This window comes from Myotis daubentonii, chromosome 11 (genome assembly GCF_963259705.1).
Source record: "Myotis daubentonii chromosome 11, mMyoDau2.1, whole genome shotgun sequence".
NCBI lineage: Eukaryota > Metazoa > Chordata > Mammalia > Chiroptera > Vespertilionidae > Myotis > Myotis daubentonii.
The window spans coordinates 65,837,677-65,863,560 of record NC_081850.1 but is presented as its reverse complement, the minus strand read 5'-3'; the positions used below and the strand labels follow the sequence as shown (position 1 = coordinate 65,863,560).

General features: G+C 39.5%; 2 protein-coding genes across 3 annotated transcripts; both read left to right on the top strand.

The window, feature by feature from the left end:
- The first annotated feature begins 2,888 nt into the window (after nucleotides 1-2,888).
- On the top strand, nucleotides 2,889-11,069 carry LOC132212818 (olfactory receptor 1J4-like). Of its 2 annotated transcripts, XM_059658808.1 has the most exons (2): nucleotides 2,889-3,779; nucleotides 10,983-11,069. In XM_059658808.1, the coding sequence occupies exons 1-2, from the start codon at nucleotides 2,889-2,891 to the stop codon at nucleotides 11,067-11,069; spliced, it is 978 nt and encodes a 325-aa protein (XP_059514791.1). The 2 variants fall into 2 exon arrangements, with proteins under 2 accessions (XP_059514791.1, XP_059514792.1); XM_059658809.1 differs by lacking the exon at nucleotides 10,983-11,069 and having other exon boundaries at nucleotides 2,889-3,824.
- Nucleotides 11,070-23,930: 12,861 nt separating this feature from the next.
- LOC132211730 (olfactory receptor 1J4-like) lies at nucleotides 23,931-24,692 on the top strand. The gene has a single exon (XM_059656228.1). It carries the CDS (start codon nucleotides 23,931-23,933, stop codon nucleotides 24,690-24,692), a length of 762 nt encoding a protein of 253 aa, XP_059512211.1.
- The last annotated feature ends 1,192 nt before the right edge of the window (nucleotides 24,693-25,884 follow it).

Here is a 25,884-nt window from a genome sequence, read left to right as displayed (position 1 = left end):
CGAGCCCAGGTGAGAGGAGCTGGAAATCTGCACTTTGCCCTGGATCTGGCTGTGCTACTGGGTTCATGTCTGAGACTCTGAATCCATGAATTTGTCTGTGTGTGTCTGCATGTATTGTATATGCTTGTGTACCTGGTATTTAATAGCTACATATGTAAGTGTGTGTGTCTGTGGGAGCTCTGTATCTGACTCAAAGTCCTGTTTTCATGCATATAGAACAAGTTGTTCCTTATTTGTGTGTGGTGAGGGACTCCTGATTCATGCCTGTCATAACCACTGGCATCACAGCTGAGCATAGGGAGTGAGACTATTGTCTCTGTGCTGGACAAGAAGATGCCCGACCTCACCAGGTACCAAGGTCAGGTCAGAGAGCGCTCACACCTCTGCTCAGCAGCATGTAGTGGTGCACATGGGAGCTGTGCTGTGGGTGACACACTCATGTGTGAGAGCTGGAAGGGGTGTTGTTTGATTTTCTGTGTGTGTATGTGACCAGGTGATTGGATGTTGTTGCTGGTTTAATGGGTGCCTGTGACTGAATAGGCTTAACTGCACCAGGTAGACACCTGTCCCCTGGAAGCGGATGGACAAAAGGCTTGAAGACTGCCTCTCAGTAATAGGAGGGTGTGTGCTACTTGTTGTGGTGAGTGGTGTGTGGCTGGGTGTGCATATGTGCTGTGGTGTGTGTTTCTTGTGAGATTTTTTTACAAAAGTATTTTTTATTGATTTCAGAGTGGAAGGGAGAGGGAGAGAGACATAGAAACATATGTCTCTGTTTGATGAGACAGAATCATTGATCAGCTGCCTCCTGCACACACCCCACTAGGGATTGAACCCACAGACCAGGCATGTATCCTGATCAGAATCGAACCGTGACCTCCTGGTTGATAGGTCGATATTCAACCACTGAGCAACACTGGCCGGGCTCATGTAAGATGTTCTAATAGTCGTCTTGTGTGCTTTGGTGATGTGTGTACAGCGCTTGAGGTATATATATATGTGGTGAGTTGAATGTTACCACATGAGTCCATGAGTCAGGTGTGTTAGTATTTTTGTGGGTGAGTGGTCCATCATTCTGTGTTGTGTATGTCTCACTTAGTGTGTTACTTATGGTTTGCATGTATGTAGACAAATGTTTTTGAGCTGAACCACATATTGACTATTTTTCCCTGAGGATGGGAATGGGGTCACTGGAGACTAGAATCCTCAGCTCAGCGTGTCTTGTGTGTGTGTGTGTGTGTGTGTGTGTGTGTGTGCGTGTGTGTGTCCTTTTCTGGCACCATTAGCTGAGAAAGCCACACTCTAAGCAACTCCTGGTTTCTTGAAATAAATCTGCTCTCCTTTCCATGTACCAGAGTGTGAGAGCTCCTCAGATATTGCAACTTTTCTTTACATTTTCTTTTCTTTTTTTGAAATGTGTTTCTCTGTGTGTGTTTTTTGTTTGTTTGTTCGTTTGTTTTGGTCATTTTTTAAAATTTTCCTTTTCTCTTTACTTTCATTAAACATCCCAGGAAAATATCCTGCAGACATCATGCTGTGTGAGGTTATTGGGCTGGTTCACCATCAAATAGTGGTGAGACCTTGGGAAAGTTACTTGAATTTTGGTCTTAGTTTCCCCATCTATAAATGAAAAGAATTACACTTCTATTGTGAATCTTACAGAGGTTCTCAGTAAACAGTTATTGCGTAAAATAAAGTTAATATATTTGAGAATTTACTGTCAGTTGGAAGGTATATAAATATAAAGGAATGAAATTATCTAGTAAGATGTTTCAGAATTTTGGACAACTTTGAGTCCTCACAGCTCTAATGTAATACATTTTGCTGGTCTCCCCTAAAAAAGAATAAGGATGTTTCCCTGTATAATGGTTAAGAGCATGGATTCTGATCACAAAGATACATTAGAGAGAACCCCATGAAGTAGCTATTACTTGGTTATTTTTATTACCTAAAAAAATGATAATACATATATCAAGTTTTATACATTACATATATTATACATACAGCTATGCATACGTGTGTGTCCTTCTATTCCCTACTACATTGCTGTGTGCCTAGCGAATTTGTGTCATTTATGTTTCTATTTCTTAAAAACTAAAAAAGGTGAAAGAACAAAAATTCTTAGTGCAGCTGTGATAAGGTATTAAAATCTGGAAATGTAAGTTTGACTTGCGGATTTAATTAGGATATGTAGGTAGGTCCTTAGGCCAATATGCAAATTTTGCACTAAATGTTCAACCATATTATGAAAGATAGTTTTTGCACTATTTTTTGGTTTTGGAGCTATTCTGGCATCAAGTGGTTTTAAAAGGCCACCATTTGAGAGTGTCCCTGAGTTTACAGCTGTGGGTCAGTGAGACTCAGAATATTCACAGGAGAGTGAAAATGCTCCAGGAAGCCTTGAATTCTCACTTTATTTTAAGACACTAATAACTGATACTAGTTTCCAGGGCTCATTTTCTGTTTCTGCCACAGTGAATTATTATGGTTTCGCTCTGTGCTGTTGTAGAAATGATCCCTCCATGCTCATGAAGATCTAATCTCATACAAGTGGGCTCCTTGCTTTTCTTGTTCACTGCTGCATCTGAATTCTTAGAAGAGGTCCTGACACAGACTTGATATTAAAAAATGGTTGAATAAAACAGAGAACCCCTTCTTGCTACTGTGTTGAGGTCCTATTGACCACTTTGGGGGCTCAATGTGTTCCTGGAGCCAGACTGGGAAAAAGGAAAGATGCATACATCCACAGGTGTGAGAAATTAATATGGAAGTATTTTAAAGTGAATGGTTTTCCCAGAGAATGAAAGCATGAGATGTGATGGCTCTGGTCACCCTTCTTAGGTTCCTGAGATTCCCAACCCTTCTTCCTCCCCAGCAGACAGAAGAGCAGCATGAGGCCTGAGAACCAGAGCAGCGTGTCCCAGTTCCTCCTCCTGGGGCTCCCCATCCCGCCAGGGCAGAAGGGCGTGTTCTTCACCCTGTTCCTGGGCATGTACCTGACCACGGTGCTGGGCAACCTGCTCATCATCCTGCTCATCAGGCTGGACTCTCGCCTGCACACGCCCATGTACTTCTTCCTCAGCCACTTGGCCTTCTCTGACCTTTCTCTCTCCTCTGTCACTGTCCCTAAGATGGCCTTGAACATGCAGACTCAGCAACAATCCATCTCCTATGTGGGATGCATTTCTCAGTTGTATTTTTTCATACTTTTTGCTAGTCTTGACAATTTTCTTCTGGCTGTGATGGCATATGACAGGTACGTGGCCATCTGTCACCCCCTGCACTATACCACCATCATGAGGGAGGGGCTGTGTGTGCTGCTGGTGGCTGGCTCCTGGATTCTCTCCTGTGTCCATGATTTGCTGCACACTCTCCTCTTGGTCCGACTGTCCTTCGGTGAGGATAATATCATCTCCCACTTCTTCTGTGACTTGGCTGCTCTCCTGAAGCTGAGCTGCTCAGACATCTTCCTTAATGAGCTGGTCCTATTCACTGAGGGAGGAATGATTTTCTTCCTGCCTTTTGGTGTTATTTTGGGCTCTTATATCCGTATAGGAAACATCATCCTGAGGGTGCCCTCCACTAAGAGACTCTTTAAAGCCTTTTCTACCTGTGGCTCCCATCTCTCTGTGGTGTCTTTATACTATGGGACAGCTGCCGGTGTTTACTTTTTCTCCTCATCATGGGGTTCCAAAGACATAATTGCTTCTGTCATGTATACAGTAGTTACCCCCATGCTGAACCCCTTCATCTACAGCCTGAGGAATAGAGATATCAAACAGGCCTTAGAGATGTATGTCAATAGGTTTAAGTTCTTTAACTGGTAATCACAAAATCCACTTGATGCTGTCAGAAACACAGTGAGGTAGATCTAAAAATATTGAACGATCAACATCTCTATATATCTTTAATAGAACATGAATTCTGTTTTCTGGTACACGTGTTGTTAATATTTCAACTAGGTCATGTTTGCTACCTGGCTTGTTAATAATTCATTATTCCTAATTGATGTTTTTCATTTGTTCATCATCTCTTATAAGAAACTAGGGGCCCAGTGCACGAAATTTGTGCACTGGGTGTGTGTGGGGGGTGAGTGTCCCTCAGCCCAGCCTGCCCCCTCTCACATACTGGGAGCCCTCAGGCGTTGACCCCAGCCCAGGCCTGACGCCTCTGACAGAGGCATCAGGCCTGGGCTGGGGGCAGAACCAGTGATGGGGGGAAATGAGGGTCCCCTGCTGGGCGGGAGAGCGGGTTGGGGGCGAGTTGCCCTGCCGGCCCCTGTGATCGGGTCCCGGGCGACCACTGGCACTCACGCCCCCAACCCGCTCTCCTGGGTTGAGGGCGTGAGTGCAGGCAGACGCCACAGCCGCCCCGCCGGCTCGCATCCAAGACTGCCGGCCGGATCGGGTCCCGGGCGACTGCTGGCACTCACGCCCCCAACCCACTCTCGCGGGTTGGCCACGTGAGTGCGGGCGGATGCTGCAGCCACCCCGCCGGCCCCGCGTGATCGGGTCCCGGGTGACCACCGCAGCCGCCCCGCCAGCTCGCGTCCGGGTTTGCCGGCCAGATCGGGTTCTGGGCGACCACTGGCACTCACGCCGCCAACCCGCTCTCTGATGGCGCTGTACCATCCTGCCTGCAATATGCAAATTAGCCGCCATCTTTTTTGGCGGTTAACTGCCATCTTAGTTGGCAGTTAATTTGCATATCTCACTGATTAGCCAATGAAAAAGGTATCGGTTGTACGCCAATTACCATTTTTCTCTTTTATTAGTATAGGATATGCAAAATCCTATGCAGAACATGTTGCACATTTATAATTTGTGGATTTGTCTCTTTCTGTTTTGCTATATTTAATTTTTTGCTTATGTATTTTTTTATTTTGTGTTATACAAGACTAACTTATTTAGCATCATATTCTGCCTAGATGAACTTTATTTATTTATTTATTTACATACTTACTTACTTACTTACTTTTGAACTAATTGCTTTATGCCGGGTTTATTTGGCTTCAAGTTGATTGTGCACATCTCTTCCCACTGCACAATCAATTACATCATGTTGGCAGACTGCAATCAGCCATGATGAGTAATTACATATGAAAATTGGTATGTTCTACAAAGCAAGGCTGTTAAAAGTCTAGAGATTTTTCAAAAATGCATTTAACAGCATACCACTTCATTTATAATTGGGAGAATTTTTCTAGTAATGGATCCTACCTTAACACCTCATCTACTTCTCATATGAGTATAGGTACATATACAGATATAAATATAGACACAGATGTAGATACTAGTGTAGTATAGGTAACAAAGATGCCCATGGCCTGGAATTGAACCCTCAACCATTCAGTGTGCCAGCTGAAGCTGTAACCACTTAGAGACACTGGCCAGGGCTATTCCCCATTCTTTCTGTCACAGTCCTGACCTACATCCTATGAGTACACACACCCAAAGCTTCAAAATGACGAACAATGGTAATGGATTACCACTCAGAGAATAAGAATCCAGGAGTCCATAATGATATAAATGAATAAATAAAAAACCAATGACTGAGGAGTGAAGGTAAGTGTTTTCTTATAGGAGAATACAACTAATAAGAAAGATATGATAGAATTAAAAGAATTACCATTTGGCCTCAATGTTTTCAATAATTTTGTCATATAAGAATTACCAATGGATGTTAACTATAGTGGGTGAAATTTTAATAAAGAAAAAGTTATGATTACATAATATCAAGATATCTACCCAAATGATACCTATTAATTACAAGGTTAAAATAGTAACTTGAAGGACATTGTGATTTTTCTGTAGAGAACTTGGCAGACACCACCTTAGCCAACTGATCAAGGATAAAAACACTAGAGATTTCAAGATATCTGCAGATTAGCTGAAAGCTTCACCTACTAGCTCCCAGCCCCAAACCAGATTTGCAACTAAATTGCAGAGCAATCAATTTAAAATCAACTCAAGGATAGGTAATCTGAAAACTTATAACCAAAGAGTACAGTAGAAATCACATGGGGGGTGGTAGGAGGGTGGAAGATGGTAAAAGAGAGAGCCTCCACATAAATGTGTGGTTGTGCTGAAAAGCCCGCGGGATATCACAGGCATGGAGCTCCCTCCCCCTAGAAGCATCAGGTCTCAACCCCACGCCGGGATCCCAACCCAGAGCAACAGAGAAGTGAGGAGGAGCCTGCATAGCATCTGGTGTTGGGAATCAGTAGGGATTCTGTCCACTGGAGAGATTTGGACCACACTATTCCAGGGAGAGCAAAATAAAAACTTCCCAGTCTTTATTCATTACCACCAAACCAGCACTGCAAAAAATGTTAAAGGGATTGCTTTAAGAAGAAGAAAATACATATTGTAGAGAGGAATATAGGTAAAAGAAAAAAAATGGCAAGAAACAAGTAGCTATCAATAATACCTTAAATGTAAATGGATTATTGGCTCCAATCAAAAGTCATAGGGTACAGAAAGGGTGGTTGCATGGGAGGTAATCAACCCAAGACATTGTATGCATATATGCATTACCCATGGACACAGGTAATGGGGTAGTGATGGCCTGGAGCTGGGGAACCGGTGGGTGGGGAGACAAGGGGGTTGGGGGGAGGGCTGGAGGAAGTCAATGGAGGAAAAAGGGGGATATATATAATACTTTCAACAATAAAGAAGTATTTAAAAATAAATAAAGATGTTAATACATCTTATGTTCAAAAAAGACATAGGGTAGCTGAAAGGATAAGAAAACATGAGCCACATATATGCTGTCTACAAGAGACCCACCTCAAAACAAAAGATTCACACAGATTGTAAGTAAAGTGGTGGAAAAAATAATTCATGCAATGGAAACAAACAAAAAACCCGCTGGGGTAGCAATACTTATATCTGACAAAATAGACTTCAAAACAAAGGCCATAACAAGAGACAAAGAAGGTCACTACATATTACTAAAGGGATTGATCCAACAAGGGGTTATAATCCTTGTAAACATATACCCACCTAATGTAGGAGCAACTAACTATATAAAGAAATTCCTGGTGGATTTTCAGGGAGAGATTGACAGTCATAGTAGGGGATCTTAACTGGATAGATTAAGATCTATCATTACTGGATAGATGTTTCAGACAAAAAATCCAGAAGAAAAAAAACGACCTTAAACAACAAACTAGATTGGATGGATTTAATTGATATTTACACAACATTTTACCCCAAAGAAGCAGAATATGCATTATTTTCCACTACACAGGAAATATTCTCAAAGATACACCACATGTGAGGACACAAAGTAAGTCTTAATAATTCAAGCTGATTGCAATCATATCAAGCATCTTCTCAGATAACAATGGTATGAAACTAAATATCAACCACAGTGGAAAAAAAATATCAAAAATATTCAAACACATGGAAGCCAAACAGCATGTTATTAAACAATGAATGGGTTACCAACGAGATCAAGGAAGAAATAAAAAGTCACCTGAAAACAGAAGAAAATTAAAACCCAAAACCCAAAATCTATGGGATATAGCAAAAGCAGTCCCGAGAGAGAAGTTCATAGCATTAGTACTCTACCTCAAGAAGCAAGAATAATCTCAAATAAACAATATAATCCTACATCTAAATGAACAACAACAAAAAAGAACAACCAATGAAGCCAAGAGTAAGTAGAAGGAAGGAAATAACAAATATCTTAGTGAAAATAAATGACAAAGAGACTAAAAAAATCAATGCATAAATCAATGAAACCAAATGCTAGTTCTTTGAAGACATAAACTAGATTTGTGAACCATTAACCACACTCATTAAAGAGAGAGAGAGAGAGAGAGAGAGAGAGAGAGAGAGAGAGAGAACCCAAATAAATGAGAAATGAAAGAGAAATTAACAACTGATATCACAGAAAAACGAAGGAGTGTAAGAAAGGACTATGAAAAATTAAATGCCAACAAATTGGACAACCTAAGTGAAATGGAGTAATTCTTAGAAACATACAACCTTCCAGAATTCAACCAGGAAGAATCAGAAAAACTGAATACACCAATAATAACTAATAAAATTAAATAAGCAATTTAAAAAACTCCCAACAAAAGTTCTTGACTGCATGGCTTCACAGGAAAATTTTACCAAACATTCAAAGAAAAACTATTTCAAAAAATACAAGAGAAGAAAAGACTTCCAAGCTCTTCTGATGAGGCCAGCACTATCTTAATTGTAAAACTACATAAAGCCACTAAAATAAAATAAAAAGTTATAGGCCAGTATCTCTGCTAAACATAGATTTTCACAAAATTTTACCAACTGGATCTAGCAATGCATTACAAAGACCATACACCATGATTAAATGGGATTTACTCCAGGGGTGAAACATTGGTGCAATATTTGAAAATCAATAATGTAATACATCACCCAAACAAAATGAAAAATAGAAATCACATGATCTTATCTATAGATGCAGAAAAAAGCATTCGATAAAACTCAGCACCCATTTATGATATAAACTCTCAGAAAAGTGGCAATAAGGGGATCATAGCTCAACATAAGTAAGGCAATGCATGAAAAATGTACAGCCAACAAAATACTCAATAGGAAAAAATGATATGTGTTTTCTTTATGATCAGCAATAAAACAGGATGTCTGCTTTCACCACTCTTTTTCAACATAGTACTGGAAGTCCTCGTTCAGACAAGAAGAAGAAATAAAAGGCATCAAAATTGGAAAGGAGGAAGCAAAACTGGTATTATTTGCAGGTGACATGACATTATACATTGAAAAATCTAAAAACTTCACCAGTAATCTACTAGAACTAATACATGAATTCAGCAAAGTAGCAGAATACAAAAATAATATCCAGAAATTTGTTGCATTTTTATACACCGATATAGAACTATTCAAAAGAGAATCTAAGAAAACTATCCCATTAACTATTGCAACAACAAAAAATAAGGTACTGGGGGAAAAAATTAAACAAGGAGGTAAAAGACCTGTAGTCAGAAAACTATAGGACATTGAAGAAAGAAACTGAGAAAGACACAAATAAGTGAAAGCATACACTATGTTCATAGATTGCAATAATTAACACTATTAAAATGTTCCTATTACCTAAAGCAATCTATGAGTTCAACGCAGTTTCTATTAAAATTCCAATAACATATTCCACAGGTGTATACAAATATTCCCAAATTTATATGCAACAAAAAAAGATTCCAAATATCCTCTGCAATCTGGAGAAAGAAGAACAAAGTTGGAGGTATCATAATTCTGGATATCAAATTATACTACAAGGCCATAGTATTCAAAGCAGCCTGTACTCGCATAAGAACAGGCATATAGATCAATGGAACAGAACAGAGAGTCCAAAAATTGACCCATGTCTTTATGGTCAATTAGTATTTAACAAAGGAGGCAAGAGCATACAATGGAGTAAAGACAGTCTCTTCATTTTTGATTTGCATCTCTCAGATGATTAGTGACTTTGAGCATGTTTTCATATGTCTCTTGGCTTTCTGAATGTCCTCAAATCAAAACAACAATGAGGTATCATCTCACACCTGTCAGAATGGCTATCATCAACAAATCAAAAAACGACAAGTGCTGGCGAGGATGTGGAAAAAAGGGAACACTCGTGCACTGCTAGTGGGAATGCAGACTGGTGCAGCCACTATGGAAGACAGTATGGAGTTTCCTCAAAAAGTTAAAAATGGAACTCCCATTTGACCCAGTGATCCCACTTCTAGGAATATATCTGAAGAAACCAGAAACACCAATCAGAAAGGATATATGCATCCCTATGTTCATAGTAGCACAATTTACCATAGCAAAGATCTGGAACAGTCTAAGTGCCCATCGGCAGATGAATGGATTAGAAAACTGTGGTTTATCTACACAATTGAATACTATGTTGCTGTAAAAAAGAAGGATTTTTTACCATTTGCAACAGCATAAATGGAACTGGAGAGCATTATGTAAGGTGAAATAAGCCAGTCAATGAAAGAAAAATACCATCTGATCTCCCTCATTTATGGATAATAAAGACCATTATAAACTGATGAACAAAAATAGATACAGAGGCAGAGCAGCATCGAACAGACTGTCAAACTACAGCGGGAAGGCCGGGGAGGGTTGGGGGGCGGGAGGGGACGTAAGAGATCAACTGAAGTACCTGTATGCATGCATATAAGCATAACCAATGGACACAAGCCACTGGGGGGTAGGGGAGGCCGGGCGAATGTCAAGGCAGGGGTGGGAAAGGAGACATATGTAATACTCTTTGTAATACTTTAAGCAATAAAACATTTTTTTTTTTAAAAAAAGACAGTCTCTTCAATAAATAGTTTTGGGAAAACTGGACAGGTACATGCAAAAAAATGAAAATATACCACCAACTTACACCAGACACAACAACAAACTCAAAATGGATAAAAGATTTAAATGTAAGTCCAAAAACCATAAAAATCCTAGAAGAAAACATAGACAATAAAATCTCACACATCTCGCCGAACCAGTTTGGCTCAGTGCATAGAGCATCGGCCTGCGGACTCAAGGGTCCCAAATTCGATTCCAGTCCAGGGCATGTACCTTGGTTGCGGGTGAATCCCCAGTGCGGGGCGTGCAGGAGGCAGCTGATGGATATTTCTCTCTCATCGATGTTTCTAACTCTCTATCCCTCTCCCTTCCTCTCTGTATAAAACCCAATAAAATATATTTTTTTAAAAACTCACACATCTCTCATAGCAAATTTTTTGCTGATATATCTCCTAGGGCAATAGAAACAAAGAAAAGAATAAACAAATGAGACTCTCTAAAGCCTTTTCTACCTGTGGCTCTCATCTCTCTTTGGTGTCTTTATACTACGGGACACTTGCTGGTGTTTACTTTTTCTCCTCATCATGGGGTTCCAAAGACATAATTGCTTCTGTCATGTATGCAGTAGTTACCCCCATGCTGAACCCCTTTATCTACAGCCTGAGGAGCGGAGATATAAAACAGGCCTTAGAGATGTGTATGAATAGGTTTAACTTTTTAAAGTGGCAATCTATAAATCCTCTGGTTGCAGTCAGGAGCACAGGGAAATAGATCTAAAATTATGTATGGTCGACATCTCCATATAACATTAATAAAATATACATTCTGTTGTCATGTACAAGTGTTGTTAATATGTCAACTAGGTCACATTTGCTACTTGGATTGTTAATAATTCATTATTATTTTTCGCTTGTCCATCATCTAAGATATATGCAAAATACACTGCCGAACTATACCTGTGGATTTGCTTTTTCTTTGTCCTTTGAGATATGTCATTTTTATGTATTTTTTATGTTTATGTATTTTTTTATACTATGTTACTGAGGACACACTGATTTTGTGACATGATTCCCTCCTAGGGTAATTTTTTTTCTTCAAGTAATTTTTTTGTGTGTTAAAATACACAATATAAATTTGCATTATAACAACTTTTCAGTGTACAGTTCAACAGCATTAAGTGGATCCACATTATTTTGTTGCTTATGCATTTTAAAGCTCTGTCATTAGGTACCTATATATTTCGGATTATCATGTCTTCTTGTGTGTGTTTTTTCCAATTGAATTCATTGTGGTAACATCTATATATATATATATATATATATAAAAGCCTAAGTGACCAGCCAACCGGCTGACTGGCCGACCTGCCAACCGTCCAGTAGTATGATGTGCACCAGGGGGCAGAAGCTCAACACAGGAGTAGAAACCACAGGTATGGAAACATGGAACAGACAGATGAATCTCAGAGGGAAGGGGGCAAGTGGGAGCATGGGAAGAGATTAACCAAAGATCTTATATGCATACTAGGGGCCCAGTGCACGGATTCTGGTGGGGTCCCTCAGCCTGATTGGCACCCTCTTGCAATCCAGGACCCCTAAGGGGATGTCAGACTGCCAGTTTCAGCCTGATCCCTACAGGCCAGGCTGAGGGACTCACTGGTGCACAAATCAGTGCACTGGGCCTCTAGTTGGTTAATAGAATTATATAGATTTCAGGTATACTACATCATCTATATATTATATTGTGTGTTCACCACCCAAATTCAGGTCTCCTTCCATTACCATTTATCTTCCCTTTACCTTCTTCTACTCCCCCCGCCCCTTTATTCTGGCAATAACTATACTTTTGTCTGTACTATGAATTGTGTGTGTGTGTGGGGGGGGGTTGCTTAATCCCTTCACCTTTTTCACCCAGTCCCCCAACACCCTTCCCCTCTAACAGCTGTCAGTCTGTTTTCTGTATCTATGAGTGTGCTTGTATTCTGTTTATTAAAGTCAACATATAAGTGAAATAATATGATATTTGTCTTTCTATAACTGGAGTATTTTGCTTTGCAATATAATCACAAATTCCATCCATGCAATTTGCAAAAGATAAGATTTTCTTATTTTTAATGGCCAAGTAGTATTCCTTTGTATAAATGTGCCATGGCTTTCTTTCCTTTTCCATTGAATTTATTGGGGAGACACTGTTTAACAAAATTATACTGGTTTCAGATGTACAATTCCACAATACATGATCTGTACACTCTATTGTGTGTTTACCAACACAAGTCTCCTTCCATCACAATTTATCACTCTTATATCCTCTTCCATTTCCCTCCATGCAGCCTGCCTCCTAGCAATCACCATACGATTGTCAGTGTCTACTAGGTTTTCTTTTTTTGCTGAAATAAGGAACTCAGAGAAAATTTTGTACCACAGCATTTTTATCCACTCTATTTTTAATTTTTTAAAGAAACTCCATACTGGTTTTCACAGTGGTTGCACCAATCTTCATTCCCACTAACAGTGCACAAGCGTTCCTTTTCTCTACGTCCTTGCCAGCACTTCTTTGTTGATTCATTGATGATAGCCATTCTGGTAGGTGTGAGGTGATCTCTCATTATGGTTTTCATTTGCATTTCTCTGATGATTAGTGACATTTACCACCTTTTCATATTTCTATAAGTCATTTACATGTTCTCTTTGCAGAGTGTCTAAGCAGGTCCTTCTTCCATTTTTTAATTGTATATTTTGTGTTTTTTGGTGTTGAGTTATATAAGTTCTTTATACATTTTGGGTATTAACCCCTTATCAATATAGCATTGGTGAATGTGTTACTCTCATTCAGTGGGTTGTCTTTTCATTTTTCTGATGGTTTTCTTTGCTGTGAAAAAAACCTTTTATTGGATATAATCCCATTTGTTTCCTTTTCCCCCTCCCTTGTGGAGATATATCAGAAAATACAGTGCTACAAGAAATCACTGAGATTTTACTGCCTATGTTTTCTTCTAAAATTTTTATGGTTTTGAGTTTTACATTTAAGTCTTTAATCCCATTTTGAATTTATTCTTGTGTATTGTGTAAGTGGGTCATTTAATTTCATTCTTTTGAACATATCTGTCCAATTTTTCCAACACCATTTATTGAATAAACTGTCTTTACCCCATTGTACATTCTTGCCTCCTTTGTTGAATATTAATTGAACATATAGTAGGTTTATTTCTGGACTTTCTATTCTGTACCATGGATTTATATGTCTGTTTTTATGCCAGTACCATGCTGTTTGTATTACTATGACCTTGTAGTATAGTTTGATATTAGGTAGTATGATTCCTCAAACTGTGTTCTTCTTTCTCAAGTTTGCTATGGCTATTCAGGGTCTTTTGTGGTTCCATATAAATTTTTTTAATATTTGTTCCAGTTCTGTGAAATGGGCTATTGGTACCTTGATAAGAATTGCATTGAATCTATAGATACTTTTAGGTACTATGAAACTTTTAATGATGGTAATTCCTCCTATCCATAAACACAGTACATGCTTCCACATATTTGTATCTCCAATTTCTTTCTTCAGTGTCTTATAGTTTCCTAGTTCAGGTCTTTTACATCATTGTTTAAATTTTTCCTATGTAATTTAAAAAAAATAATGTATATATAAAAAAACCATATATATGTATAATATTTATTGTTGAAAGTATTACATATGTCCCCTTTCCCCCCACATTGACTTCTCCCATCCTGCCCACATACCCCACCCCTGTTCTTCACCACCCTATAGTCTGTGTCCATAGGTTATTCATATACAAATATGAGTTCATTGGTAGATCTCTTCCCCTCCAACCCTACCATACCTTCCCTCTGAGGTTTGATAGTCTGTTCGATGCTTCTATGTCTCTAGGTCTATTTTTGTTCATCAGTTTATGTTGTTCATTAGATTCCACATATGAGTGAATCTACAATACAGTGCTACAAGAAATCTCTGAGACTTTACTGCCTATGTTTTCTTCAAAAATTTTTATGGTTTTGAGTTTTGAGTCATGTGATACTTATCTTTCTCTGAGTGGCTTATCTCTCTTAGCATAATACTCTCCAGTTCCATCCATGGTGTTGCAAATGCTAAGAGTTCTTTCTTTTTTATAGCTATGTAGTATTCCATTCTGTAGATGAACCACAGTTTTTTAATCCACTCATCTTCTGATGGGCACTTAGGCTGTTTTCAAATCTTAGCTATATGAGGATATATTGGTAAATGGGAAAAAAGCAATGTGCAAAAGTACACTTATAGCATGCTACTTTCTATGTAAAAATAAAGGGGAAATAAAATATACATGTGTCTTCCCTTTTGAGCAAAAAGAAACACAGGCAGAATTAATCAGAAACTAATAAGATTGTTTACCTACAAGAAGTGGGGCAGAAAAGATAGGCGATGAGTAGAATTATTTGTATTGTTTGACCATGTTGATTTTGTCATTAAAAATAAATAGGAGAGGTGGTGAACAAAATAAAATAAAATAATACAAAAAAGGAACCTAACTATATTTCAAATTAACACCATAATTAGACTAAAGGGGAAAATAAAATAAGTAACCTAAGTAATTCTTGAAGCCAGAATTATGTCTATATATTCTCAAGAACGGGCATATAGATCAATGGATCAGAACAGAGAACTCAGAAATTGAATTGACCCAAGCCATTACCCTCAATTAGTATTTGACAAAGGAGGCAAGAGCAAACAATGGAGTCAAGACAGTCTCTTCAACAAATGGTGGGAAAACTGGACAGGCACATGAAAAAAAATTGAAACTATACCACCAACTTACACCACAGACAAGAATAAACTCAAAATGGATAAAATAATTAAATGTCAGTCGTAAAACAATAAAAACTCTTAGAAGAAATCATAGGCAGCAAAATCTCATACAGCTCTCATAGCAATATGTTTACCGATACATGTCCTAGTTCCATGTTTAATTTTCTGAGGAAACTCCATAATGTTTTCCATAATGGCTGCAGAAGTCTGCGTTCCCACTGGCAGTGTCCTATGTTTCTCTTTTCTCCATATCTTCATCAACACTTGCCTTTTTTTTTTTAATCAACACATAAGTCTTTTTTTTCCCCCCCACTTATCATGCCATGAATTCATAGGGAATGGGTTCCAGCAGCTCATGCTCCTTTCCATTGGTTCTCACAAAGTGTGCTTCTCTGGGTGGAGCAGGCTGACGCTTCAGTTGAACCCAGGTACCTTTCTCTTTGGCTTCCTTCTTTTTCTGATAATTTTCCTTCACACGTTTCAGGAAGCTACCTTGGCTCTTAGAGTGCTTAATATGCTCAATACGTACAGGAGCCAATAAAAATGGGACTATATAAAAATAAAAAGCTTCTACACAGCAAAAGAAACCATCAACTAAATAAAAAGAGAGCCCACTACATGGACGAACATATTTGCCAATGATACATCTGATAAGGGGTTAATTTCTAAAATATATAAGGAACTCATAAAACTTAACAAAAGACAAACAATTCAATCAAAATACGGCAAAGGGAATAGACATTTCTCCAAAGTGGCCAAATGGCATGAAAAAATGCTCAAAGTCACTGATCATCAGAAATGTGAATTAAAATGACGATGAGGCAATCACCTCACACTTGTCAGAATAATTACCATTAACAAATCAACAAATGGCAAGTGCTGATGAGGATATGGAGAAAAGAGAACCATAGAACACTGCCGGTGGGAACGCAGACTTGTGCAGCCATTATGGAAAAACATTATGGAGTTTCATCAGAAAATTAAATATGGAACTACCATTTGACCCAGTAATCCCACTTCTAGGCATATATCCTAAGAAACCTGAAACTCAAATCAGAAAGAATGTATGCACCCTCATGTTGATAGCACTTCAATCTGCAATAGCTAACATCTGAAAACAGCCCAAGTGCCCATCCATAGATGAGTAGATAAAAAAGCTGTTGTGCATTTACACAGCTGTAAAAAAGAAGGAAATCTTACCCTTTGCAACAGCATAGATGGACCTGGAGAGTATTATGCTAAGAGAAATAAGCCAGTCAGAGAAAGATAAGTATCACACGATCCCACTCATATGTGGAATGAAATGAACAAAATAAACTTATGAACAAAACAGATCCAGAGCCATAGAAGCATGGAACAGACTGACAAATTTTAGAGGAAAGGTGGTAGGGGGGAGAGGAACTAACAGGTAAACTCATATGCATATATGCATAGCCCAGGGAAACAGATAATAGTGTGGTCAAGGCATGGGAGAGGCAGGTATGGTGTAGAGGGGTCAATGAGGGGAAAAAAAACAAAGGGACATCTGTAATACTTTCAACAATACACATAAATTAAAAGCAGAAACAAAGTTTTAAGCTGTACTTAGTGTGTCATTAACAGTGTGGTCTGAGCTCAAGATTATCTGAAACAACTCACCATGTATCCAAGGATTCAAGAAGTAAGTAAACATTGAAGAAGGGGAGTGACTCCTCAGTCTCTGGGAAAAGAGCTATGTACATAGAAAAGGAGAGACTGGGAAGAACTCCATGATAGCAAACTGGAATCAGAGGTATTGAGTGGAACTCATGGGTTTTAAAATATATAAATAGATTGAAATTTAAAGGTTATAGAGAAACACCTATACTTTTTCAATCCAACATTCTTCTACCCCTACCTTGACCCATCTCCTATGGGTAAAATTTTCTTTAGTTCCTTAATTTCTAGTTTTTACTTCTTGCGTTTCTTTTATGCATACTTCCCAGTTGGCTTCGCTGCGATCATTTAGAATCCTTGTAAGTAATGAACATACCTAGAGCTTCAAAATGAATAACAACTATAATGGATTATGACTCAGAGAATACGAATCCATAAGTACATAATGATATAAATAAATTAATATGAATAAAAAATAAGAATAAGATCCTTCTCATAGGAGAATACAACTAATAAACATAAAAGATACAATAGAATTAGAAAAATCACCATTTGCGTTTACCATTGCACCAAAAAAATTAAGCTACCTAGGAATAAACTTAACTAAAGAGGTAAAAGACCTCTACTCAGAAAACTACAGGACGTTGAAAAAAGATATAGAGGAAGACATAAACAGATGGAAGAACATACCGTGTTCATGGATTGGTAGAATCAACATCATTAAAATGTCCATACTACCCAAAGCAATCTATAAATTCAACACACTTCCCATTAAAATACCAATGGCATACTTCAGAGATCTAGAACGAACTCTCCAAAAATTCATCTGGAATAAAAAAAGACCCCGAATAGCTGCAGCAATCCTGAAAAAGAACAAAGTAGGTGGGATCTCAATACCAGATATCAAGTTGTATTACAAAGCCACTGTTCTCAAAACTGCCTGGTACTGGCACAAGAATAGGCATATAGATCAATGGAATAGAATAGAGACCCCAGAAATCGGCCCGAACCAATATGCTCAATTAATATTTGACAAAGGAGGCAAGAACATACAATGGAGCCAAGATAGTCTCTTCAATAAATGGTGCTGGGAAAATTGGACAGATATATGCAAGAAAATGAAACTAGACCACCAACTTACACCATACACAAAAATAAACTCAAAATGGATAAAGGACTTAAATGTACGACGGGAAACCATAAAAATTCTAGAAGAATCCAAAGGCAACAAAATCTCAGACATATGCCGAAGCAATTTCTTCACTGATACAGCTCCTAGGGCACTTGAAACTAAAGAAAAAATGAACAAATGGGACTACATCAAAATAAAAAGCTTCTGCACAGCAAAAGAAACCATCAACAAAACAACGAGAAAACCCACTGTGTGGGAAAACATATTTGCCAATGACATATCTGATAAGGGCCTAATCTCCAAAATTTATAGGGAACTCATACAACTTAACAAAAGAAAGATAAACAATCCAATCAAAAAATGGGCAAAGGACCTAAATAGACACCTTTCAAAAGAGGACATCCAGAAAGCCAAGAGACATATGAAAACATGCTCAAAGTCACTAATCATCCGAGAGATGCAAATCAAAACAGCAATGAGGTACCATCTCACACCTGTCAGACTGGCTATCATCAACAAATCAACAAACGACAAGTGCTGGAGAGGATGTGGAGAAAAAGGAACACTTGTGCACTGCTGGTGGGAATGCAGACTGGTACAGCCACTATGGAAGACAGTATGGAGTTTCCTTAAAAAACTGAAAATGGAACTCCCATTTGACCCTGTGATCCCACTTCTAGGAATATATCCCAAGAAACCAGAAACACCAATCAGAAAGGATATATGCACCCCTATGTTCATAGCAGCACAATTCACCATAGCTAAGATCTGGAAACAGCCTAAGTGCCCATCAGTAGATGAATGGATTAGAAAACTGTGGTACATCTACACGATGGAATACTATGCTGCTGTAAAAAGGAAGGAACTCTTACCATTTGCAACGGCATGGATGGAACTGGAGAGCATTATGCTAAGTGAAATAAGCCAGTCAATAAAGGAAAAATACCACATGATCTCATTCATTCATGGACAATAGAGACCATTATAAACTTTTGAACAATAATAGATACAGAGGCAGAGCTGCCTCAAACAGATTGTCGAGCTGCAGCGGGAAGGCCGGGGAGGGTTGGGGGGCAGGAGGCAGGGGGGTAAGAGATCAACTAAAGGACTTGTATGCATGCATATAAGCATAACCAATGGACATAAGACACTGGGTGATAGGGGAGGCTAGGGGACTGTCTAGGGCGCGGGGATAAAATGGATACATATGTAATACCCTTTGTAATACTTTAAGCAATAATAATAAAAAAATAATAGATACAGAGGCAGAGCTGCCTCAAACAGATTGTCAAACTGCAGCGGGAAGGCCGGGGAGGATTGGGGGGCAGGAGGTAGGGGGGTAAGAGATCAACTAAAGGACTTGTATGCATGCATATAAGCATAACCAATGGACATAAGACACTGGGTGATAGGGGAGGCTAGGGGACTGTCTAGGGCGGGGGGATAAAATGGATACATATGTAATACCCTTTGTAATACTTTAAGCAATAAAAAAAAAGAAAAATCACCATTTGGCTACAACATTTCCAATAATTCTGTCATATAAGAATCATCAATGAATGTTAAATGAAGTCAATGCAATTTTAATAAACATATATGTTTATATTATTTCAGAATATGTATCCAAATGAAACCTATTAATAACCAGGTTAAAATAGTAACTTTAAAAAATGATAACTTTACAGTAGAGAACCTGGCACACGCCACCTTAGCCAACTGATAAGGGTAAAACACTAGTAATTTGAAAAATTAACATAAATTCTATAATATACTCTGTAGTACATCTGCTGAAAATCTAAGCCTGAAATATACATACATACAAGCATATGGTAAACATAGTAAAATGTTAACCATTGGGGAATCTGCTTGAAGCCTGTCCAAATTCTTAATATCATTTTTACAACTTCCTATATCTTTAAAATAATTTCAAAATATAAATTGGAAAAATCCATTCTCCCAGCTGGAACAATGCCCAAGAAGAAAGGCGTCCAGGGCATGACTGGAACCAGGGACACTGTCCCCTAGGACTCCAGTCCCTCTGGCTCTTGGACACACAGCTCCCAAAGGGCAGTCATGAATCAGCCACAAGCTTGGGGACTTGGTTGCAGTCTCTCATTAGCAGTTAACTGCTATCTTTGCACTCATTTCTCTGGAGCTGCTTAAGGAAAAGGAAAGTCTGTAGAAGTGCCAAGGCCCCAGATATTGCTTCTGTGTGTCTGATGTTAGGTCTCCTGAAGAACAGCTGAGGAGATGGGCAACAGTCTGGAGCAGAAGGTGTCTGACCTCACCAATGACGAGCCCAGGGGAGAGGAGCTGGAAATCTGCCCTTGCCAATGGACCTGCCTGTGTGCTAGTGGGTTCATGTGTGAGACTTGGTGTTCATGACTGTGTGTGTCAGTCTGTGTGTCTGTCTGAATATACTATGTACACTTGTGTACGTGCTGTTTGATAGTTGTGTGTGTGCATGCACTATGTATCTGACTCTTTTCCTGAGTCAGACTAACCTGGGCCCTGTTTTAGTGCGTGTAGATCCAGTCACCAGCCTCCTGGCGTGTGGTTAGGGACTCCTGATTCATGTCTGTGATAGTAAACACTGGCATCACAGCTGAGCATTAGGAGTGAGACTGTTGTCTCTGCTGCTGGACAGGAAGATGCCCACCTCACCAGGAACCAAGGTCAGATCAGAGGTCGCTCAGACCTTTGCTCACAGCATGTGCTGGTGCACATGCTAGTTTTGTCTGTGGGTGACACACGTGTGTGAGAGCAAAAAGTTATGTCGTTGGGTTTTCTCTGACCTTGTGTATGTGACCACGTGCATGGGGTGTTGGTTGTAGTTTAATGATGGTGCCTGTGACAGAATACGCTTAACTGCCCCATGCTGACTGCCCTCCCCAGGAATGGGATGGGACAGAACTGGGGGAAGGATACCTCTCATTAATAGGAGGGTGTGTGCTGCTTAATGCAATGAGTGTGGCTGGGTGGGCATATGTATTGTTGGTGTGTTTCCTGTGGTATTTTTGAATTGTTTGTGCTTTTGTGTGATTTTGGTGATGTATGTGTATAGTGCATGACCTATGTATATGTGGGGATGAAGGCTTTGCCAGATGTGCCATGAGCCAGGTGTGTTGATGTGCATTGAGAGTGTTTGTGCATGAGTGGTCAATCACTGAGTGGTGTGTATGTCTCGCTTTGTGTGCTTATTATGACTTGTATGTGTGTCTATGTGTATTTATGAGCTGAACCCTGTACTGGCTATCCTTCCCTTAGGATAGGAACATGATCACAGTTCATTGAAATTCTCAAATCGGCAGTGTGTGTGTGTGTGTGTGTGTGTGTGTGTGTGTGTGTGTGATTTGAATGTGTGTCTGGGACTTCCAACTTGCCCCTATGACCTCAAATATTTCCTTCAGAAACCTTCTCCTGGGGCCCCATTGGCTGAACTAAACCAGCACCAAAGAACTCAGGTGTCTGAAATGGATCTGCTGTGCTTCTCACATACCTGAGTGTGACTTTGTCACTCAGAGTTTGGTAACATTTTCACTTAATGTCCAGGCAAAGAAACATTAGGTGTCATGCTGTGTGAAGTCAGAGTGCAGGAATGCCACCCATTGGTGTGGTGAACCTTGAGAAAGTCACTTACACTGAGTGGTCAGGTTATTATGACCACCCCATCAGTATTTCATTGACACTTTCAAAATTTCTGAATATTGAAAACTTCCTAAGCAAACACTCTCAAGGTTTTATTATTATTATTATTTGCATAATTAATTCACTTCATTGTACTGATGAGGTGGTCATAATAATCTGGCCACTCAGTGTAACTCACTGGCCTCTGTTTTCAATCTACAAAGTGAAACATAAAACACAGGTCCTCAGCTAACATGTATTTGTAGCAAATGATAATGAATGTAAGGCTGTTTTGTTAATTGAAAAACAGACCATTATAAATGAAGGGAACTCTCTAGGTAGGGATCTAAGAAAATTCTGAAGTACTGTCAACCCTAAATTATCAAAGGGTGTTCCCAATGAAGAGGGAAGTTTCATGGGGAGTGGGTAAGAGCACAGGTTCTCATCATGCAGACATATTAGACTAAACTGCACAAAGTAGTCAATATTTGATCATTTTCCTCCTTTACAATTATTTTAAAGTGGACATACAATATATTAGATTCAGGTGTGTACAGTATGGTGATTTACCAATTATATACCCATCACCACAATAAGTCTTGTAACAGTCAAGTCACCATACAAAGTTATTACAATACTACTAACTCCATTAAAGAACATGTGGTACTTTGTAACCTAAAAATGGTGTAAAACTTATATCCCTTATATTTCTATTTCCTAACAGAATTCTTGGTGCACCTGTGAAGATTTTTAATCTGGGAAGGTAAGGCTGATGTTAGATTTACTTAGGAAACTAGAAAAAGCCTTTAACCTCGTGTTCAGCACAGTGTTTATGCCACCAAAATGCTCAGTATTATTATGAAACATAGTTCGTGAACTGTTTTGGTGATTTTCAATGGCCACCCATTTCTAGCTTGTCCCTCTGTTTACAGCTGAGGTTCAATGGGACAATGCTCCACAAACGCCCATTCAGCACTGGCGTCTCACATTACATTAAATCAGAAAGAACTGACAATTTTTCAGGGCTCAACTACTTTTGCCAGAGTGAATTATTATGGTTTGGCTCTGCCCTGGTGTAGAAATTATCCCTCTATGCACATCAAGACCTAAACTCATAGAAGTGGGGACCTTGCTTCTCTTGTTCACTGCTGCATCTCAGTCCTTAGTAGAGGTCCTGATACTGACTCCATGTTCAATAAATAATAGTAAATGACACAGTGAACACACTCTTGCTTCTTTGTAATGAGGTCTTGTTGACTCCTTAGGGTCACAATGTTTTCCAGGAGCCAGACTAGAATAGAGGAAAGATACATACATCCACATGTGAGAGAAATTAATATGAAAGTTTTAAAAAATGAATGGTTTGCCCAGAAAATCATGGTATAAGATGTGATGGTCTTGTAACAGTCAAGTCACCATACGAAGTAATTACAATACTACTAAATCCATGAAAGAATATTTGGTACTTTCTGATCTACAAAAATGGTGTAAAACTTATATCCCTTATATTTCTATTTCCTAACAGAATTCTTCATGCACCTGTGAAGATTTTTAACCTGGGAATGTAAAGCTGATGTTAGATTTACTTAGGAAAATTGATAAGGCCTTTAACCTCGTGTTCAGCAGAGTGTTTATGCCACCAAAATTCTCAGTATTATTATGAAACATAGTTCATGGACTGTTTTGGAGATTTTCGGGCATCTAGTGGTTTCAATGGCCACCCATTTCTAGCTTGTCCCTGTGTTTACAGCTGAGGTTCAATGGGATAATGCTCCACAAACGCCCACTCAGCAATTTAAAGCAGAAAGAACTGACAGTTTCTCAGGGGCTCACCTTCTAGTTCTGCCAGGCTGAATTATTATGCTTTCGCTGTGGGCTTGGTGTAGAAATGATCCCTCCATGCTCATCAAGACCTAAACTCATAGAAGTGGGACCTTGCTTCTCATGTTCACTGCTGCATCTCTGTCCTTAATAGAGGTCCCGACACTGACTCCATGTTCAATAAATCATGGTGAATGACACAGTGCACACACTCTTGCTTCTTTGTAATGAGGTCTTGTTCACTACTTGGGGTTCCACTGTTTTCCTGGAGCCAGACTGGAATAGAGGAAAGATGCATACATCCACAGGTGTGAGAAATTAATAGGAAAGCTTTACAAAATGAATGGTTTTCCCAGAAAAAATGATGATATGAGATGTGATGGTTTTGATCTTCCTTTCTAGGTTCCTGAGAATCCCAAGCCTTCTTCCTCCCCAGCAGACAGAAGAGCAGCATGAGGCCTGAGAACCAGAGCAGCGTGTCCCAGTTCCTCCTCCTGGGGCTCCCCATCCCGCCAGGGCAGCAGGGCGTGTTCTTCACCCTGTTCCTGGGCATGTACCTGACCACGGTGCTGGGCAACCTGCTCATCATCCTGCTCATCAGGCTGGACTCTCGCCTGCACACGCCCATGTACTTCTTCCTCAGTCACTTGGCCTTCACTGATGTCTGCTTTTCATCTGTCACTGTCCCTAAGATGCTCACGGACATTCAGACTCGGCAACAATCCATCCCCTATGTGGGGTGCATTTCTCAGTTGTATTTCTTCATACTTTTTGCTAGTGTTAACAATTTCCTTCTGGCAGGGATGGCATATGACAGGTATGTGGCCATCTGTCACCCTCTGCGCTATACCACCATCATGAGGAATGGGCTGTGCGTGTTGCTGGTGGCTGGGTCTTATATGGTTGCCTGTGTCCATGCACTTTTTCATACCCTCCTCATGGTCCGCCTGTCCTTCGGTGCCCACAATATCATCACCCACTTCTTCTGTGATCTCACTGTGCTGCTGAAGCTGAGCTGCTCTGACATCTCCCTCAATGAGCTGGTCCTATTCACTGAGGCAGGAATGCTTTTCTTCCTGCTTTTGTGTGTTATTTTAGGCTCCTATATCCGTATAGGGACCATCATCCTGAGGGTGCCCTCCACTAAGAGACTCTTTAAAGCCTTTTCCACCTGTGGCTCCCATCTCTCTGTGGTGTTTTTATACTATGGGACAGCTGCAGCTGTTTACTTTTTCTCCTCATCATGGGGTTCAGAAGACATAATTGCTTCAATCATTTATACAGTAGTTACGCCCATGCTGAACCCCTTCATCTACAGCCTGAGGAACAGAGATATCAAACAGGCCTTAGAGATGTGTGTCAATAGGGTTAAGTTCTTTAACTGGTAATCATTAAATCCTCTGGTTGTAGTCAGGAGCACAGTGAGACAGATCTATAAATTATTGTACAGTCGACATTTCCATATAATCTTAGAATATGCATTCTGTTGTTATGTGCAAGTGCTGTTGATATTCAACTTGGTCAAGTTTGCTACTTTGGTTGTTACTAATTCTTTATTCCCTTGTTCATAATCTCTTATAAGACCTATGCAAAATATTTTGTAAAATATGTTACACAATTATAATTGTGAGTTTGTATTTTTAGACTATGTTATTGAGGACTCACTGATTTACCATCATGATCCATTCCTGATGAACTTTTTAAAAAAAACTGATTATTGTTTGCCCTCTCCCATTGGCTTAAAGCTAATTGTGCACATCTCTTCCAACTCACCTTCAATGACATCATGTTGGTAGACTTCAGTCAGCCATGATAAAAACAATTATACCATGAAAATTAACTTATAAATACATTTTTAAAATGAATTTAACAGCACACATCTACCAATGGGTCCTACCTTAACACCTTGTCTACTTCTGATATTAGTACAGATATATTACAACTACATCTATCGATATAGATACATATAAAGGAACAGATAAAGATACAGATAGAGAAATAGATACTAGTACTGCAGTGGTAGTAAAGATGCCCCTTACTCATTGTTAGTGTTTAAATGGTATTATTCCCATCATTTTAAGGTTTGCTATGTCTTTATATCTGCGAGGTGTCCGTCACTAACAGTGTAAAGTTGGATTTGCTCTTTTTATGTAAAGCAACAATTATTATATTTGTGGGGAATTTTACCTATTGATATCCTACATACTAAACCCTAATATGCAAATCGACCGAATGGTGGAACAACTGGCAGAAGGAATAGTCGCTATGATGCACACTGACCACCAGGGGCCTGATGCTCAACACAAGAGCTGCCCCCTGGCGGTCAGTGTGCTCCCACATGGCGAGCAAGGGTGGCAAGCACAGGGGCAGTAGCAGGAGCCTCTCCTGCCTCCGCTCCAATTAAGCAGTCAGGAGCGAGGGGTGCCATACTGTGAGAGCCGAGACTGCAAGAGGGATGTCTGACTTCTGAAAATCTGGGGGGATTGGGCCTAAGCCAGCAGGCAGACATCCCCCAAGGGGTCCCGGACTCTGATAGGGTGCAGGCAGGCCTGAGGGATTCCCCCATATCAGTGCATGAAT

What these genes read in the sequence shown, in the direction of transcription:
- LOC132212818 (XM_059658808.1), top strand. Translation starts at nt 2,889, where the DNA reads ATGAGGCCTGAGAACCAGAGCAGCGTGTCCCAGTTCCTCCTCCTGGGG. An exon ending in GGAATAGAGATATCAAACAG is followed by an intron (nt 3,780 to 10,982) that starts GCCTTAGAGATG and finishes GATATAAAACAG; the next exon opens with GCCTTAGAGATGTGTATGAA.
- LOC132211730 (XM_059656228.1), top strand. Translation starts at nt 23,931, where the DNA reads ATGTACTTCTTCCTCAGTCACTTGGCCTTCACTGATGTCTGCTTTTCA.